Below are 16,134 nucleotides of genomic sequence, written 5' to 3' on the forward strand. Positions count from 1 at the left end.
GGGGCGGGCGCTTTTGCCGACGTCATCGCGCGCGCCGGAAGTGCCTCCCTGGAAGCGCTGCGACGAGTGAACGACTACGTTTACGGGATCTCCCGGCGGCCCAGAGTCGGTGAGCGCGTTTTACCTTTCCGAGAGGTGGACGGGGACGGGCACGGGCTGCTACACCGGGGAGAGGGGAGTGCGCGGGCGGGCAGGCCTTTCCGCGGCGGAACCTGGAGTTTCCCGCTGCATTTGAATCGTGCAACGATTCTGCTCCTGCGGTTGAGGGTGGAGAGACGCAGCGGAGTTTGGAATAAAGGAAAGTGTTGAGTCTGTGATACAGGTTCGCTTCTCTTTAGCATCGTAATATGCAAAAAGAGGACTGAACTAGGTGACTTCAGTGAGCCGAGGTCAGTTAGTAAGTCGGTAAATTTACTGAATGTGTTCGACGTACCCAGTTCGGTTATAGGCACTTCGGCAGCTACAAAAAAGTGTAAAGCGGTCCTTTTCTGGAGGATATCTCAGTCTCTTTGGGGAGACAAGGTCAACCTGGGGAGACTCGGATTCACAGAATGACTCATCCTGAATATTGGTATGGACACATGTTAACTTTCTTGGCACCTTTTTTCTTCCTGTAAATCTGTAATGGGCACACACTGCTTTTTCCCCAAGTGGCTGTAAACAAGCCCATCATTCCGACAGAAAAAAACAGAAAATAATGCAAGGTAGTTTATACTTAACTTCTACCAACCAGCACACACAGACCAGGCCTCTAATCACTCCCTGGGAGCCTGCGTGCCAGCAGCCTGGAGCTCAGAGCCTCTCCTGGAGCCTGCACAATCAATCCAGACTGAAGCCGATGTCTTCTAGAGAGACGGAAGTGCAATCCAGCCAGGGCGCAGCAGAATTTTGAGAGGCCCGAATGCCTCCGCGTCCACCAGGGGACCGTTGGGACTAATTCTCTTGGCAAACTTGTGGCCAGCCAAAACTGCCATGCTTCACATCCCTGTTATCCTTGGTTACCGTCCAAGATGTAAGCCCCTTTGGTCTTCTATGCTACACCCCCATCCCCGTGCTGCTTTATGCTCGCTCCCTCTGCCTTGATTTAGGCTTTCACTGCTTCTCCCTACTTTTCTTCCACATTTCACCCCTCAACACAACAACTGGGCTCTCTGAAACCTTTCTTCCTTGCTTAACAAACTTTTACTTATTCAGCCTCTTTATGGAAATTTTCTTACGTCTCCTGACCCTAACTAACACTTGTTTTTTTCCCTCCAGCCCTTTCAATTGAGCCCTTTCTTTTGACACCTGCGTTTGTGGGTGGGTCATGGCTCTAGCTATATGGAACTGATTTCACTTCCTTAATGCTTTTTTCTTCAGGCATCGTCTTTGCAAAAGTTCTTTGATTTTCCTGATCCTTACCCTACCTTTTTCTGGATAATTCCTATACCTGCTAAAGATCTCAGTTTAGTCAATTTCTCTGAGGGGGTGTTCCCTGACTTTCCACAGACAGAATTAGGTACCCTTGCTGTGTGCTAAGTGCCCTCTACTTCCCTTTTAGTAGCACTTATAGGATGTATCCTGATTGCTTATCTCTTTGTCTGTGCTACTAAGCTAGGCTTTTGGGGAGGGACTGTGTTTGTCTTGTTTACTTTTGTAACTCCAGTGCCTAATAGGCAGTCAAGTATTTCTTGAATCATTGCAGTTGCTGCAGATACAGCCTCAGAAGTCAGGCGGTTGATGTCATCTCCTGACTTTAAAATGTAAAAAATCTGGGCTTCCCTGGTGGCGCAGTGGTTGAGAGTACGCCTGCCGATGCAGGGGATGCGGGTTCGTGCCCCGGTCCGGGAAGATCCCACGTGCTGTGGAGCGGCTGGGCCCGTGAGCCATGGCCGCTGAGCCTGTGTGTCCGGAGCCTGTGCTCCGCAACGGGAGAGGCCACAGCAGTGAGAGGCCCGCGTACCGCAAAACAAACAAACAAACAAAAACAAACAAACAAAATGTAAAAATCTTTCAAAAGACGTCAGCTGCTACTCAGCTACAGCTGATTGTGGCTGTGTGACTGTGTGATCCCAGCGTTGCCAGAGTGTCCAGCCTTTTCAAGGAAAGTTGGAAATATAGTTTCTTAAAGGGTTATCTTCCAGTTTTTAAGTGTGGTCAATGGACTAAAGTTTTATTAAAAAAAAAAAAAGAAACCTGGGGCTTCCCTGGTGGCACAGTGGTTGAGAATCCGCCTGCCGATGCAGGGGACACGGGTTTGTGCCCCGGTCCGGGAAGATCCCAGATGCCGTGGAGCGGCTGGGCCCGTGAGCAATGGCCGCTGAGCCTGCGCGTCTGGAGCCTGTGCTCCGCAACGGGAGAGGCCACAACAGTGAGAGGCCCGCTTACCGAAAAAAAAAAAAAAGAAAAAGAAAAAAAAAAAAGAAACCTGGGCCAAACATGAGTCACACGTGGGCTTCGCAGCCATTGGTATGGAATCTTTTGTGAGTGTTGTAGGGTTCAGTAATGGGCTTTCTGGAGAATAATAGATTTTGAACTGGGCCTCTATGGATGTTTGGAAGTTGAGTGAGAGAATAGAAAGAGGTATTGTGGTTTGGGAAATAAGACAATTCCAGGGTAGTGTTTGTTACTTTGTGACCCAGTGAGGAGGAAGGCATGAATGATCCTTTCCGAGAGAACAGAAGTTTAGGTGAGATGGTAGAAGGGGGCATGTAAAGGGCAGAGATGTTTGGATTTGTTACAGTTAATTAATAAGAAACTGTTTGGGTTCTTGATCAGGGAAACTTCAAATATGAATGACATATTAGCAAAGTTAATTGAGTATCCTTTTTTTTTTTTTTTTTTGCGGTACGCGGGCCTCTCACTGTTGTGGCCTCTCCCGTTGCGGAGCACAGGCTCCGGACGCGCAGGCTCAGCGGCCATGGCTCACGGGCCCAGCCGCTCCGCGGCATGTGGGATCCTCCCGGGCCGGGGCACGAACCCGTGTCCTCTGTATCGGCAGGCGGACTCTCAACCACTGTGCCACCAGGGAAGCCCTGAGTATCCTTTTTTAAGGGTGAAATGGAGGGTAAAAGACTGGAAGGAGGCTGACCACTAAAGACTGTAAACTCCATCCAGATGTGAAATGAGATGTAGATTTGAAAATATTACACACAAACTTTGCCTATTTGAGTAATTTCTGTTACTTGATCACTTATGATGAACAATAATCTACTACTAAGTATTTAATACTTACATAAAAGAAGTTTCATTAAAGCAGTGAAAAGTCAAGTAACTTATAAAACTACTAAAGAATGCAGTACTTTAATAGTACTAAGGTCTATTGTTCATTATGAAGCAATCAGTGATCTCCTTTCCTCTAGCCTCTTCACCTTCAGTCCTTCCTGTATACTGCCAGGTTAATGTCATTTGGAATGACATTTTTTCCCCTCACCTTATTTCTAGGTTTAAAAGCCTACAGGGAGCTCCTCCTCTAGTTTTTCGCATTTTTTTCTTAAGTATTTAGTTGACATGTATCTTTATTTTTTTAAAATTTATTTATTTTTGGCTGCGTTGGGTCTTCATTGTTGCGTGGGCTTTCTCTAGTTGCAGTGAGCGGGGGCTACTCTTCGTTGTGGTGCGCGGGCTTCTCATTGTGGTGGCTTCTCTTGTTGCAGAGCACGGGCTTTAGGCACACGGGTTTCAGTAGTTGCAGCATGCAAGCTCAGTAGTTGTGGCACACGGGCTTAGTTGCTTCGCGGCATGTAGGATCTTCCCGGACCAGGGCTCGAACCCATGTTTCCTGCATTGGCAGGCAGATTCTTAACCACTGTGCCACCAGGCAGGTCCCTGTTTTTTTGCTTTGTTGTGCCATTTAATGCCTTTGAATTTTGTTTTCTCTGTCCTTGCCTGTTTGCTTTGTGAAGCAAGGTGATATGGTGGAAAGGGCTTGGTTTTTAAAGTCATACAGGCCTGAGTCTGATTCCAGGCTCCGTATGCCTCTGAGATTTGAGCTTTTCAGAGCCTCTGTGGTTTTTTTTCTGGAATGGGAGGGATAATATCTACTTCAGGGGAGGAAATGAAAGCTTGTTGAATACTTATGCAGGCTCATTTCCCACTCCTTTGCAATGCCAGTCTTCTGCCCTGGTACTTTGTATCTTTCTCATGGACGTTTTATCTTCCCCAATTCCTTTCTGTTTTCTTGGATTCTACCATTGTCTGTTGTTCACCCACACTTAAGCTCTCTCTCAAGATTATATGTAAATTTTCTTGGCTTTTTTTTAAGTATCATTGCCTGCATTTATCTCTCCCTGGGCACTGAACAATGATTAATTCTTGTGGATTCTTTATTTTGACCATTTTAATTGACATCCAATGTTATTTTTTTTCTTCACAGACTTTAACTATATTCTAAAATTCATTTTTGTTTTAGATGTCTGGAATTTTAAACATTTTCAAGTAGAAGTAGTATTATGTAATTTTTAGGTTCAAGTCTATACTTAAAAACTTCTTGTTTTAATTTAGGATATCAGGAATATGTTTACCTTGCTTTAACATCAATGGATCTCATCCTAAGATAAGTTTAAGATTAAAAAAAAATGTCCCAGGCAACCGTATAGGGATTTCAGAGGACAAGACCTAGGCATTAGTATTTTTTTTTAAAGCTCTTTAGATGATTCTAATGTGCAGACAGGGTTGAGAATCACTGCTTTAGGTACTAGAGCTAAAGGATTCTCATTGGTACCTTTTGCTCAAAAATGAAGTGGCATTAGTGTCATGAGAAGTGTAATAGGAGCCATAATCTAATAGTGCTCATTGGAAGTTTTCTGAGTAACCAAAAGGTACAAACTATTATTTAGGTTCTTCAGAATGGCTCATGTAGTGGTCATATGAATAATATATTTATTTGATCAGTATTTAATAAGTACCTTTACTGTCCTAAGCAACAGGAATAAGAAAGGTACACATTCGTTGCCTTTGCAGTGGTGTTTAGATTGGGAGGGAGGAGAGGAAGGAAAGTAAATTGAATGTAATGTTATATAGCACTAGGTAGAGGGTGAAGGCAAATAAGTAGAAGAAAGATATTCTAGGCAGGAGAAAAGCATGCCATGATATGGTGGTGAGAAATAGTGGCACACTTGCAGAACAGGATGTAGTTTGTTATGTCTGGAGGTTCTGGAGGCTGTTGGGGAATTGGTAGGAGGTGAAGCTGGAATGGTAGGAGCAAGGTCATAAATAAGCTTTTTCAAGTTTAGGCTGAGACTTCATTCTTTGGGATATGGGGAATAACTGAGATTTTTAAATCAGGTGTCTTATCAGAATGAACACTCTGGCTGCAGTTTGCTGAGTGGAAGAGATGGCATCAGAAGCAAGGAGACCAGTGTTTCACTGTTAGGGAGTCCAATGGCTAGATTAAGAGCATATGAACAAAGACAGTGGTAGCCGGGTTCAGGAAGTGGAGATACATGTACGTTATATATTGAGATGGTAGATATACCTGGATTTAGTTACTTAGATATGAAAAGTTTTGGGTCTTGTGTGACTCAGGTTTCATTGACCAAAATGGGGAAAACAGGAGATAAAGCAGTTTTCTGAGAAGTGTGAAGAGCTGTTCTGGCATATTGAGTTGGAGGTGCTGTGAGATATCCTCTTGAAAGGAAGTGGATATGTGGGAATCATTTATCCAGAGGGGGCATGTTACCAGCTTTAATAGATTTACTCCATGAATACTGAGCACACATGTTGTGCAAATTATTCTAGGTGCTTAATATTAATCAATGAACAATGTAGAGATCCCTGCTTTCATATAGTTCACATTCCTAGTAGCAAGGGACCAATAATTTACATCAAAGTTATATAGTATCTTAGATGATTAATGCTGTGAAAAAAATAGCAAGATTGAGGGATCTGGTAGAAAAATGACATTAAGAAGACATTGGAGGTGACATTGAAGGGTTTAACCATGCAGATACCTGGAGAAAAGCATCCTGGGTGGGCAATTGCCAGTGTGAAGGCCTATGGCTCATCTAAAGCATGAGGTCAAATGTGACCTAATTGCTAACCATGGTTTGCTATCAAAATAGTTACTGAATGAATATAAAGAGTGAAAGCAATGCATTTGGGAAGGAGGGAAAGCTATTTATCCTGTGTGTATTTAATACTGGAAGCTGGCTGGAGCAATGTACAGAGTTTCTCTGTAGTCTAAGCTGCTATTATAACCTTTTAGATAAAATGAAAAACGGATCTTTCTCTGTTGCCTTGCCTGTGGATTCAAAGCGTGAATAGTTTGACAGAAGAATATTGCCTGTGACTTTCCAGTTTCTCAATTTCCAGGCTACTCTTACCGAGAATTCAAGTCCTCCCTGTCATCTTCGCCCTCAATTGAAGCTAACATGACAGTGGTTGGGTAGCTCAATGGAATGCTCTAAGAAAGCTTATTTCTTCCTGGACATAAATATACCATGATGGTATATTAAACGTACTCTATTGAATATGGCATAAGAGAATGAGATTTTTGTAATCTATGACCAGTTATTAGCAAACTTCTAAATGAAGCCTACATTCCCCACACTGAATTCTAATTCTGTTCTCTGCTTAATTGTCATGTAGAGGGGTCCTTCCATTTTTCAGTTGTATTCAGTTTTCATACGGTGTTGGATCAGAGACCTTTACTGGAGTACTTCTGATACTTCCCTAATGGGAGGAAATTAGTGAAGTGATGACAGGGTAAGTAACATGATCACTTCACTGGGAGTCAGAGCACCTTAGTTTAAATTTAGCTGACTGGCTTCAGTTGCAGAACGGGTCAATAGCCTAAACGGGTCAATAGCCTATAATCATAAACATGTGCTGCTAATCATAAGGTTACTGTACTCATCAGTTATTTTATTTTATTTATTTATTTATTTTACATCTTTATTGGAGGATAATTGCTTTACAATGGTGTGTTAGTTTCTGCTCTGTAACGAAGTGAATCAGTTATACATATGTTCCCATATCTCTTCCCTCTTGCGTCTCCGTCCCTCCCACCCTCCCTATCCCATCCCTCTAGGTGGTCACAAAGCACCGAGCTGATCTCCCTGTGCTATGCGACTGCTTCCCACTAGCTATCTATTTTACGTTTGGTAGTGTATATATGTCCCTGCCACTCTCTCACTTTGTCACAGCTTACCCTTCCCCCTCCCCGTATCCTCAAGTCCATTCTCTAGTAGGTCTGTGTCTTTATTCCCATCTTACCCCTAGGTTCTTCATGACATTTTTTTTTTCTTAGATTCCATATATATGTGTTAGCATATGGTATTTGTCTTTCTCTTTCTGACTTACTTCACTCTGTATGACAGACTCTAGGTCCATCCACCTCACTACAATAACTCAATTTTGTTTCTTTTTATGGCTGAGTAATATTCCATTGTATATATGTGCCACATCTTCTTTATCCATTCATCCGATGACGGACACTTAGGTTGCTTCCATCTCCTGACTATTGTAAATAGAGCTGCAATGAACATTTTGGTACATGACTCTTTTTGAATTATGGTTTTCTCAGGGTATATGCCCAGTAGTGAGATTGCTGGGTCATATGGTAGTTCTATTTGTAGTTTTTTTTTTTGTTTTTTTTTTGCGGTATGTGGGCCTCTCACTGTTGTGGCCTCTCCTGTTGCGGAGCACAGGCTCCAGACGCGCAGGCTCAGCGGCCATGGCTCACGGGCCCAGCCGCTCCACGGCGTGTGGGATCTTCCCGGACCGGGGCATGAACCCATGTCCCCTGCATCGGCAGGCGGACTCTCAACCACTGCGCCACCAGGGAAGCCCTATTTGTAGTTTTTTAAGGAAACTCCATACTGTTCTCCATAGTGGCTGTACCAATTCACATTCCCACCAGCAGTGCCAGTGTTCCCTTTTCTCCACACCCTCTCCAGCATTTATTGTTTCTAGATTTTTTGATGATGGCCACTCTCATCAGTTATTTTAAAGCTCTTTGAAAGTTACAAAAAAGATTCTTTGAATTCAAGGTGATATTAGCATATTCTTCCCTTATTATCCTATAGTACCTTCGTTATATCCTCCTGCTCTAATACCTTTTCCCTTTTCTGTTGTGTTAATTAAAGATCTGGCTTAAAGCCAATCTTCTTTACAGCCCAATGTTCTTTTCTTTTGTATGTAATCATCAAACTGTGTCTTCTGTTTTGTTTTACTAACAGTACAGGGTTGCATATGGAATCATCTGTTTATATTACTGCCTTCCCCAATTATATAGACTTCTTTTTTTAAAATTAATTTTTATTGGAGTATAGTTGCTTTACAATGCTGTGTTAGTTTCTACTATATAGCAAAGTGAATCAGCTATATGTACACATATATCCCCTCTTTTTTGGTTTTCCTTCCCATTTAGGTCACCACAGAGCACTGAATAGAGTTCCCTGTGCTATACAGTAAGTTCCCATTAGTTATCTATTTAATACATAATATCAGTAGTGTATATATTTCAATCCCAATCTCCCAATTCATCCCACACCCCCCTTCCCCCTTGGTAGTCTAGGTTTCTTAAGGATAAAAGAAGTTTAATAATTTGGCATGGGCCTTACCAGTGGTGTTTGATTTTTTGGGGTGTTTTCTACTAGTAGGTGCTAATTATTTTGCTACACCAAGTTCTGTTTAATTTCACCATTACATTGTGTTCTACTATTTTTATGTTCTTATTCTGAAAATACACAGTAATTTGGATAGAATAAAGAATTATATTCTGATATTGCTGTTTTGTAAAAGCAATAGGTATGGTAAGAGTACATTTAAAAACTGAATACCTGCAGATTCTGTAAAGATATTAATATTTCAGTATACTCACTGGTAAGAGGTAACTTAAATGAAATAATTGATTATAAGAGATTACTTTATAGCCTAATATTTCTATTTAATCGTTGTAATATAGACATGTAAGCAATTTATTTGTTATTTGTAAAGGAAACTAACTTCCTTTTATAAAATTATTCCTATATTTACAGTAATTGAAATATTAAATTAAGATCTTTAAAAATTGTCAACTTTTTAAGGTAAAAGAAAATTTACCTTATTTACTAAACATTTTTGCTTGAAACTGAGATTTCTGTAGCTCCAGGTAAGGTGAATACTCCATTGGGGCATCATCAGGTATGAAGTCAAATATGCAAAGTTGTCATAGGATTAACTATAGGAATTGAAATTTGGGTCAACAGTAGTGTAATATCTTGCTGTTCTTTGGATGCTCTCTGTTTCTAGTAGAAATTAAGTTCAAAATACAGATTGATGTCTTACAGAAATGATTGTTACATTCAGCAAAGTCAGCTGGTGCCAGATAAACTCACGTTAAAAAAATTTTTTTTAATTGTGGTAAAATATACATAAAATTTTCCTTTTTAACTATTTAAGCGTACAGTTCAGTGGTGTTAAGTATTTACATTCACACTGTTGTGCAACCATCACCACCACCCAATGCTTTTCATCTTCCCAAACTGAAACGACATACTTATTAAACAATGACTCCCCATCAGATAAGTTTGCTTTTATTTAGGTTTTTTCTCTGTCTCTGGATTTTAACTCTGATTCATTTGCTTACATTTAGCTCTTCCACAACTGAATTTAATTGGCCTCTTGTCTCTTGATGATGTATATTCTAGACAGTGCTATTTTGACTTTCTGTATGATTGTGTTTCTGTTTTTTGCCTTGTTCTAGCAGCTTTGTTTCCAATTGCTAGGTTTTCATCAAAATTAAATACTGTTACTTTCTTTGATGCTTTTTTTTTAGCTTCTGTAAGCTGTGGATTTATTAATTAAAGTAGAAATACTGTGAGGTAATTGCAATAAAATTTTTTCTATTTGTCTTCCAAACTGCCAAGCAGAAAAAGGCAACTAGATCAGGAGTGACCTATAAATATAAGACTATAAATACAGTCTTATTTCTGCACTCAGCTAGTGAGGCACTTCTCAAAATTTCTATAAAGCAATTAGGTGACCCTAGTCTTTCTAGTAGACCCACTTCTCTATCCTTTGAATTTCATGTAAAGTGGTAGGTAGGGCTACAGCCTTGAGTAGATTTGGAGTCACTTTTTTTTTAAACGTAAGAATATTTGAAATACTTGGAATTTCCTTTGTTAATCGTACATGCCCTTTTTTTTTTTTTTTTAATTTTACTTAAGCCTGCTCAGTGTACTTTGTATATTTTAAGAGAAAGTCATTAAAAGTTCTCCATTAAACTTATACCTAATAAGTTTGGTGTTCTTTGATGAGTCAATGATTACTGGTTTGATATTGGGATTACTTTTGAACTTGGGACCATTTATTGCCAATATAAAACTGTAGCGTTTTCCAGACTGAGGATGCCAGATTTTCTTTCAATATGTGAGGTATTTTAAAGCTAGTGTTTTTAATATTCTAGGTAAAAATGACTTAAACATCTAGTGCAATCCTTTCAGAGAAAGGATAAGAGTTATGCCCTGTCCAGCTCTCAGCTGGCAAAGTTAGGACTAGAAGTCTTCTTGATGTAATTTTGTTGTTCTTACGAAACTTGAGTGGCCTCTGGTGGTCAAAGTAATATCTTCTATTTTCAAAGATGTGTTTGAAGGGAGTCTTGCTTATTAAGGCGCATAATTTTTTATTTTGAGAGTTTTATTTATACAAATATGAAGGTTTAGTTATTTTTCTCCATTCGTACATACAGACACAAATCCTTATGTCTGTATTTTCCCGCCCACCTACAGGAGATTGTTGAAAACAAATTTGATTCCTGAAGAGACTCAAGTAAGTAGTATAGTAATTATTCATACATTCTTTGTGGGCAGCCAGTAGATTTCAGTATTTTATTGCTGTATCTAGTTAAGACACTATATAGGATTTCTTTAGAATTCTTGTAGTTTATTTTTGTTTCTCATTAATTACAAAATCTTACTTTTCCTTATGTTCTCCTTTAGTTCATTAATTTATAGTCATAATTTTTGCCATCAATTGACACATTATACTTATTGAATGATTTTTCAGGACCTTTAAAAACAGTTTCTTATTTTTATAATAGATAATAAGATGTATAAAACATGCGGTGAAAATATTTACCCTCCTATACTCCAGCCACCCCATTTTTCCCAGACGCAGGCACGGTTATGTTCTCTTGCTTACACTCCCAGAACTGGTCTGTGCAAAAGCATATATGTATTCATAACTTGCCTTTTTACTTCCAGAGTGTCAGCATACTCTACATGTTAGATTGCCCTTTGCTCTTTTTTACTTAGCAGTGTATCTTCGCAATCTTTCTATATTGTTATATATGGGATTATTTTTCTTTGAAATGGTTTGCATAGAATTCCTTTATGTGAATGTACAGCACTGTATTTAACCTGTACCCTCCTGAGGGACATTTTAGGTTGCTTTCAGTCTTTGCCATGCACATGTACAAGTATACGTAGAAGTGGAATTGCCAGGTCAAAGCATATGTGCATTTAACATTTTCAATAGATATTGTCAAATTGTTCCCAGTCTATTCCAAATTATACTTCCTCCATTAATTATGAGTGTTGCTTTCCTTATTCTCATCAAAACAGTTTGCTTTCTTCAGAGCTTTGGGTACTCCATTATAGTTTTAGTTTTCATCTTCTTTATTTTGAAGAAAGGTGGGCATCTTTTCAAAAGATTGAGCCATTGTGTTTCCTTTTTTGTAAACTGTCTTCATATCATATGTCAATTTTTCTTTTGGGTTGTTGATTTTTTCCTGTGATTTGATTTCAGTTTGTTGCTGTTACTATTTCTGTGTACTGTATCTTAAGTAGTATAAAACCTAACTCATTCTTTAGACTGAAACCCTTTTACTGAAACCTGGATTCAGTAAAGGTAGGTGAGGAGAAGCAATGTTGACTATTTCTTTTCCATGTTGACTATTTCTTTTCCTTTTAAGCTTCCATCAGTTCTTCTACCTAAAAGACTTGTTACTTTCAAATAACACTGTTAATGATGTCTGATTGTAGAGTTAGAATTCAGGTTGATGTATGCATAATGTTAAAAGCTAATTTGTAATTTAAATTAACATTTCCCTAGGCATCTTTGGTTAGTTAGTTCATTTTATTTGGTCTAATTGTATTAGAAAATATTATAGGTTTGTTTGTACAGAGAAAATTAAGATTGATTTTACTATGATAGTGTTAAAAAAAATATTGCTCTCATCTTCCAGTCTTTGTTTTTTCCTTAGCCTAAACTAACCTAAACTATTACAGTTCTGTGCTGCCAAAATGGATTGTCTATTTCTTTTTCTTCCCCCTTAGTATTACATCAGAAAGAACCACCAAAAATCTCTTGACATATGGCTCCTCTGAAATATTTTTCATCTTCACTGATCTCTGGACTATGTATGTGGACTTGTTGCCTTATTTTCTATGTACTAAAAGGCCATAACTTGGTACCTGTTCCATTTTCACTTCTCGCTCATGATCATCCTTCTACACATCAGGATGGTTCACAGTTCTAACCTGTTCCATGATTACTTCACCCTCTCCCAGTTCTGCCCTGTTAACCATTTGTCATCTACTCCAGGGCTTGTCAAGCTATTCCCTGTGGGCCACCTGCCTGGTTTTGTAAACAAAATGTTTTGGGAACATGGCCACACCCATACATATATATATATATTGCCTATGACTGCTGTCATTTATACTACCAAAATTGAGTAGTCGTGACAGAGACCTGTGATCTGCAGGGCCAAAAATATTTGTCTGGTCCGTTAAAAAAACATTTGCCAACCCCTCAATTACTGTATCACCATTTCATGTAAATGACCTTTGGGCTGTTTCCTGTACCCTATTCTCATCTTCTGTCTTATTTGCCTTGTTTACCTGTTCACAGATGCTCTTTCATCTGGACTCTGTAATGCACTGCATTAGCCCTCTACCCAGAAAATGTCAGCTGTCTGTTAAAGTAGGAAGCCTCTCTCTGCATCCCAAATGGGAAAAATGCTGACAGAACTTTTAATTTCAAATTTTATGAAGGTGCCTCTGCATTAAAATAAGATTATAATATTAAAAACAAAATCAAGAGTGGTTTGTCTCAGGGTTTGTTGAGTGTGTTTTGTGGGGGGTTTTTTCCTATTTATTTTGGCTGCGTTGGGTCTTTGTTGCTGTGCACAGGCTTTCTCTAGTTGTGTCGAGTGGGGCTACTCTTCGTTGTGGTGCATGGCCTCATTGCGGTGGCTTCCCTTGTTGCGGAGCACAGGCTCTAGGTGCGTGGGCTTCAGTAGTTGCAGCATGTGGGCTCAGTAGTTGCGTCACGCGGGCCCTAGAACGCAGGCTCAGTAGTTGCAGAGCTTGGGCTCTGGGGCATGCCGGCTTCAGTAGTTGTGGCTCGCGGGCTCTAGAGTGCAGGCTTAGTATTTGTGGCACATGGGCTTAGTTGCTCTGTGGTGTGTGGGATCTTCCCAGACCAGAGCTTGAACTCGTGTCCCCTGCATTGGCAGGTGGATTCTCAACCACTGTGCTACCAGGGAAGTCCTGTTGAGTGTGTTTTTACAGGAGTGTTTATTTAGTATTTTTTTCAGTTAAAAACACTTCATTGGACATAAAGAGACAGTAAGCTCCAAGGATGTAGAAAAGCTGAAACTACTGTTGTACACACCATCCAGCTTTGCTTATTAGCCTTTTACACTGTTCATTAAAATGAATCTTTTCTAATTTTTACTCTATGAGAATGAAAAATCTGTGGTCTTATGGATCTTCCCACAGTTGATGAGAATAAGGTCTTTGAAGCTTTTAAATAGCCTTGGAAATAGAAGGAAGGTGGGGCTTTCTATTACATTTTTTTTTTTTAAGAAAATTTCAAATTGTTTTGAAGAATTGCCATAATCATTGTTTTTTCCTTTTGGTCACTTACATTTTTTTTTTTTCCCTTAAGTATCTCTGGAAAATATCTGTATTAGAATGTAATCATTTACTTTTTCCTTTTCTTCTTTACTATTTCATAGTAACATAAACCCATTATTCTTTGATTTCTTTTTTTTTATTCTTTAGTGGCTTACAGAAGAGATGAAATGTGGTCTGAGGGACGATATGACTATGAAAGACCTCCAAGAGAAAGAGTACCTCCTCGAAGTCACCCCAGTGTAAGTTATTCTTACCTGTAGAATAATTCAGAACCAAGTGTCCAAGTGAATTTTGTCTACCAAAAGCTAGTTGAAATGTAGATAGATCAAGCTTATCTTTTAAAAGTCAAAAGTTTGAAAATGAAAGGCAACATTTTATTTATGTAGAAAATCTGTATTTTATATTTCTTGCTTAAATTTCTAAAAGGGAGTTAATTTGTGAAGAAAATTTGAGGTTTGATAAAGCTCAGACCATCAGTTAACAAAGAAATATTTGAGCACCTGCTCCTACTATTGGCTGTCGCCTGTTTTTCTATATTCCTAAAAATGTTTGCAAATTGGATATATGAAATTCTAAAGTAGGAGGAGGTAGGCAGTTTCTGCTTTGCTGTTCTACTGCTTGTCTCTTTGTTGCTCTGGGAATTGGTAATTTTGAACCAGTCCTTTTCTTTTCTAAAGGAGCTTGCTGTTTTGCTTATTATTGTATTCCCAGCACTGTGTATAGTACCTGGCACATAGTAGGAGCTCACTGTTTATTGAATGTATGTATGCTCTCTTTCTCTCCTCAGAATCCTCTATAGAGACCCAAGGGAGGGTTTGGGTAAGGTCAAGAAGCTGTCAATCTTATTAAACTTTTGCTTAGGCCCATTCTAAGCACCAAGGGATTGGGCTCATGGTGATGGTATATGGGTATATTATGGATTCATTATACACTATCAAAGGGCACAAATATTAGTTTATATGTTAGTTATTTTTTGTATATTTTGTAAGTAAATCCTACAACCCACTTAAATGAGTGATATCATCTTCATGGTTGTCATTTGGCCTAGGTTACAGCTTAGCTTGGGGTTGATCTAAAATGAATTAAGTTGGAAAAAATGAAGAGGCCGTCCATATTTCAGAAGGGGCAGACTTAATTATTATAAAATGTCATTTCTTTCCAGGTTAATTAATAGTCTTGATGTTTCTAATCAAAATCTCAATTTAAAAATTTTTTCAGCTTGATAGAATTATTTTGTAGTTTACCTAGAGCAAACAAGTGATAGATAAACAAGGTGTAGGACTAACACAGGGATGGGAAAAGGGATGAATTTTTTAAAAATTATTTTTTTAGGTCCCTTACTCTCCCATAAATATATCCCATTAGAAATTTGGGATACTTAAAAGAATTTTCTGTGTGGTTATGCCATTAACTGAATATATAGTTGGGTTTGTTTTACCTTTTTTTTTTAAAATTAATTTATTTATTTGTTTTTATTTTTGGCTGTATTGGGTCTTCATTGCTGTGTGCGGGCTTTCTCTAGTTGCAGTGAGCAGGGGCTACTCTTCGTTGAGTTGTGCGGGCTTCTCATTGTCGTGGCTTCTCTTGTTGCAGAGCACGGGCTCTAGGCACGCAGGCTTCAGTAGTTGTGGCACCTGGGCTCAAGTGGCTCATGGGCTCTAGAGTGCAGGCTCAGTAGTTGTGGTGCACGGGCTTAGTTGCTCTGCGACATGTGCGATCTTCCTGGGCCAGGGATCGAACCCGTGTCCCCTGCATTGGCAGGCCGATTCTTAACCACTGCCCCACCAGGGAAGCCGTACTTTGTTTTTGATTTTGGGGGTTTGCCTTTTTTTTTTCTTTTCTAATTAGATTTTTTTTTTAATGTAACACTTTTACATGGCTCCAAATTATAAAATAAGGTAATTTAGAGAGGGGATGACTTACTTTAAATGGAAATTTATTGTAACCATCTATTTAACTAGTACCTACTTACTATAAGTGAGGTATATATCAACTTCCTAATCTTCAAAACAATTCTGAGTGTTAATGGTACATTTCTAGAATGTAGTAGAGTGTTTTAGAAGCCTTAAAATGTAGACAGAGATTTATATACAGAAATATAATTTCAGAGAACAATGGGAAATACTCATGATAAAATCATGGGGAAAGTTATGACATAAAACTTTTAAGACACCATTCTGCATTATGTGTGCATGCTGTGTTATATGATAGAACACACTGCAGTGGGAGTTGGCTTAAAGAGCTGTTAAAACTGGAAGTTGAGGGACCTGCCCAGAGGTTATTGCTTATCAAGGAAGCTGGCTTAAATATG

The 16,134-nt window shown here is 39.1% G+C and overlaps 1 protein-coding gene across 7 annotated transcripts in view; it reads left to right on the plus strand.

Annotated features, from left to right (window-relative positions):
- Position 1: 1 nt before the first annotated feature.
- The window catches only part of PPHLN1 (periphilin 1), a 141,713-nt gene continuing 125,580 nt past the window's right edge, over positions 2 to 16,134 (plus strand). For 2 of the 7 annotated variants that reach the window (XM_060024592.1, XM_060024596.1), the window contains exon 1: positions 13,971 to 14,062. In XM_060024592.1, coding sequence (XP_059880575.1) covers positions 13,991 to 14,062 — 72 coding nt within the window. In that variant the 5' untranslated portion in view covers positions 13,971 to 13,990. Of the gene's footprint in view, positions 110 to 211; positions 572 to 993; positions 1,013 to 10,691; positions 10,732 to 13,970; positions 14,063 to 16,134 lie in introns of those variants that run through there. The other 5 variants (XM_060024594.1, XM_060024598.1, XM_060024597.1 and 2 more) reach the window with 5 other exon arrangements.

This window comes from Delphinus delphis, chromosome 11 (assembly GCF_949987515.2).
Source record: "Delphinus delphis chromosome 11, mDelDel1.2, whole genome shotgun sequence".
In the NCBI taxonomy this organism is placed as follows: Eukaryota; Metazoa; Chordata; class Mammalia; order Artiodactyla; family Delphinidae; genus Delphinus; species Delphinus delphis.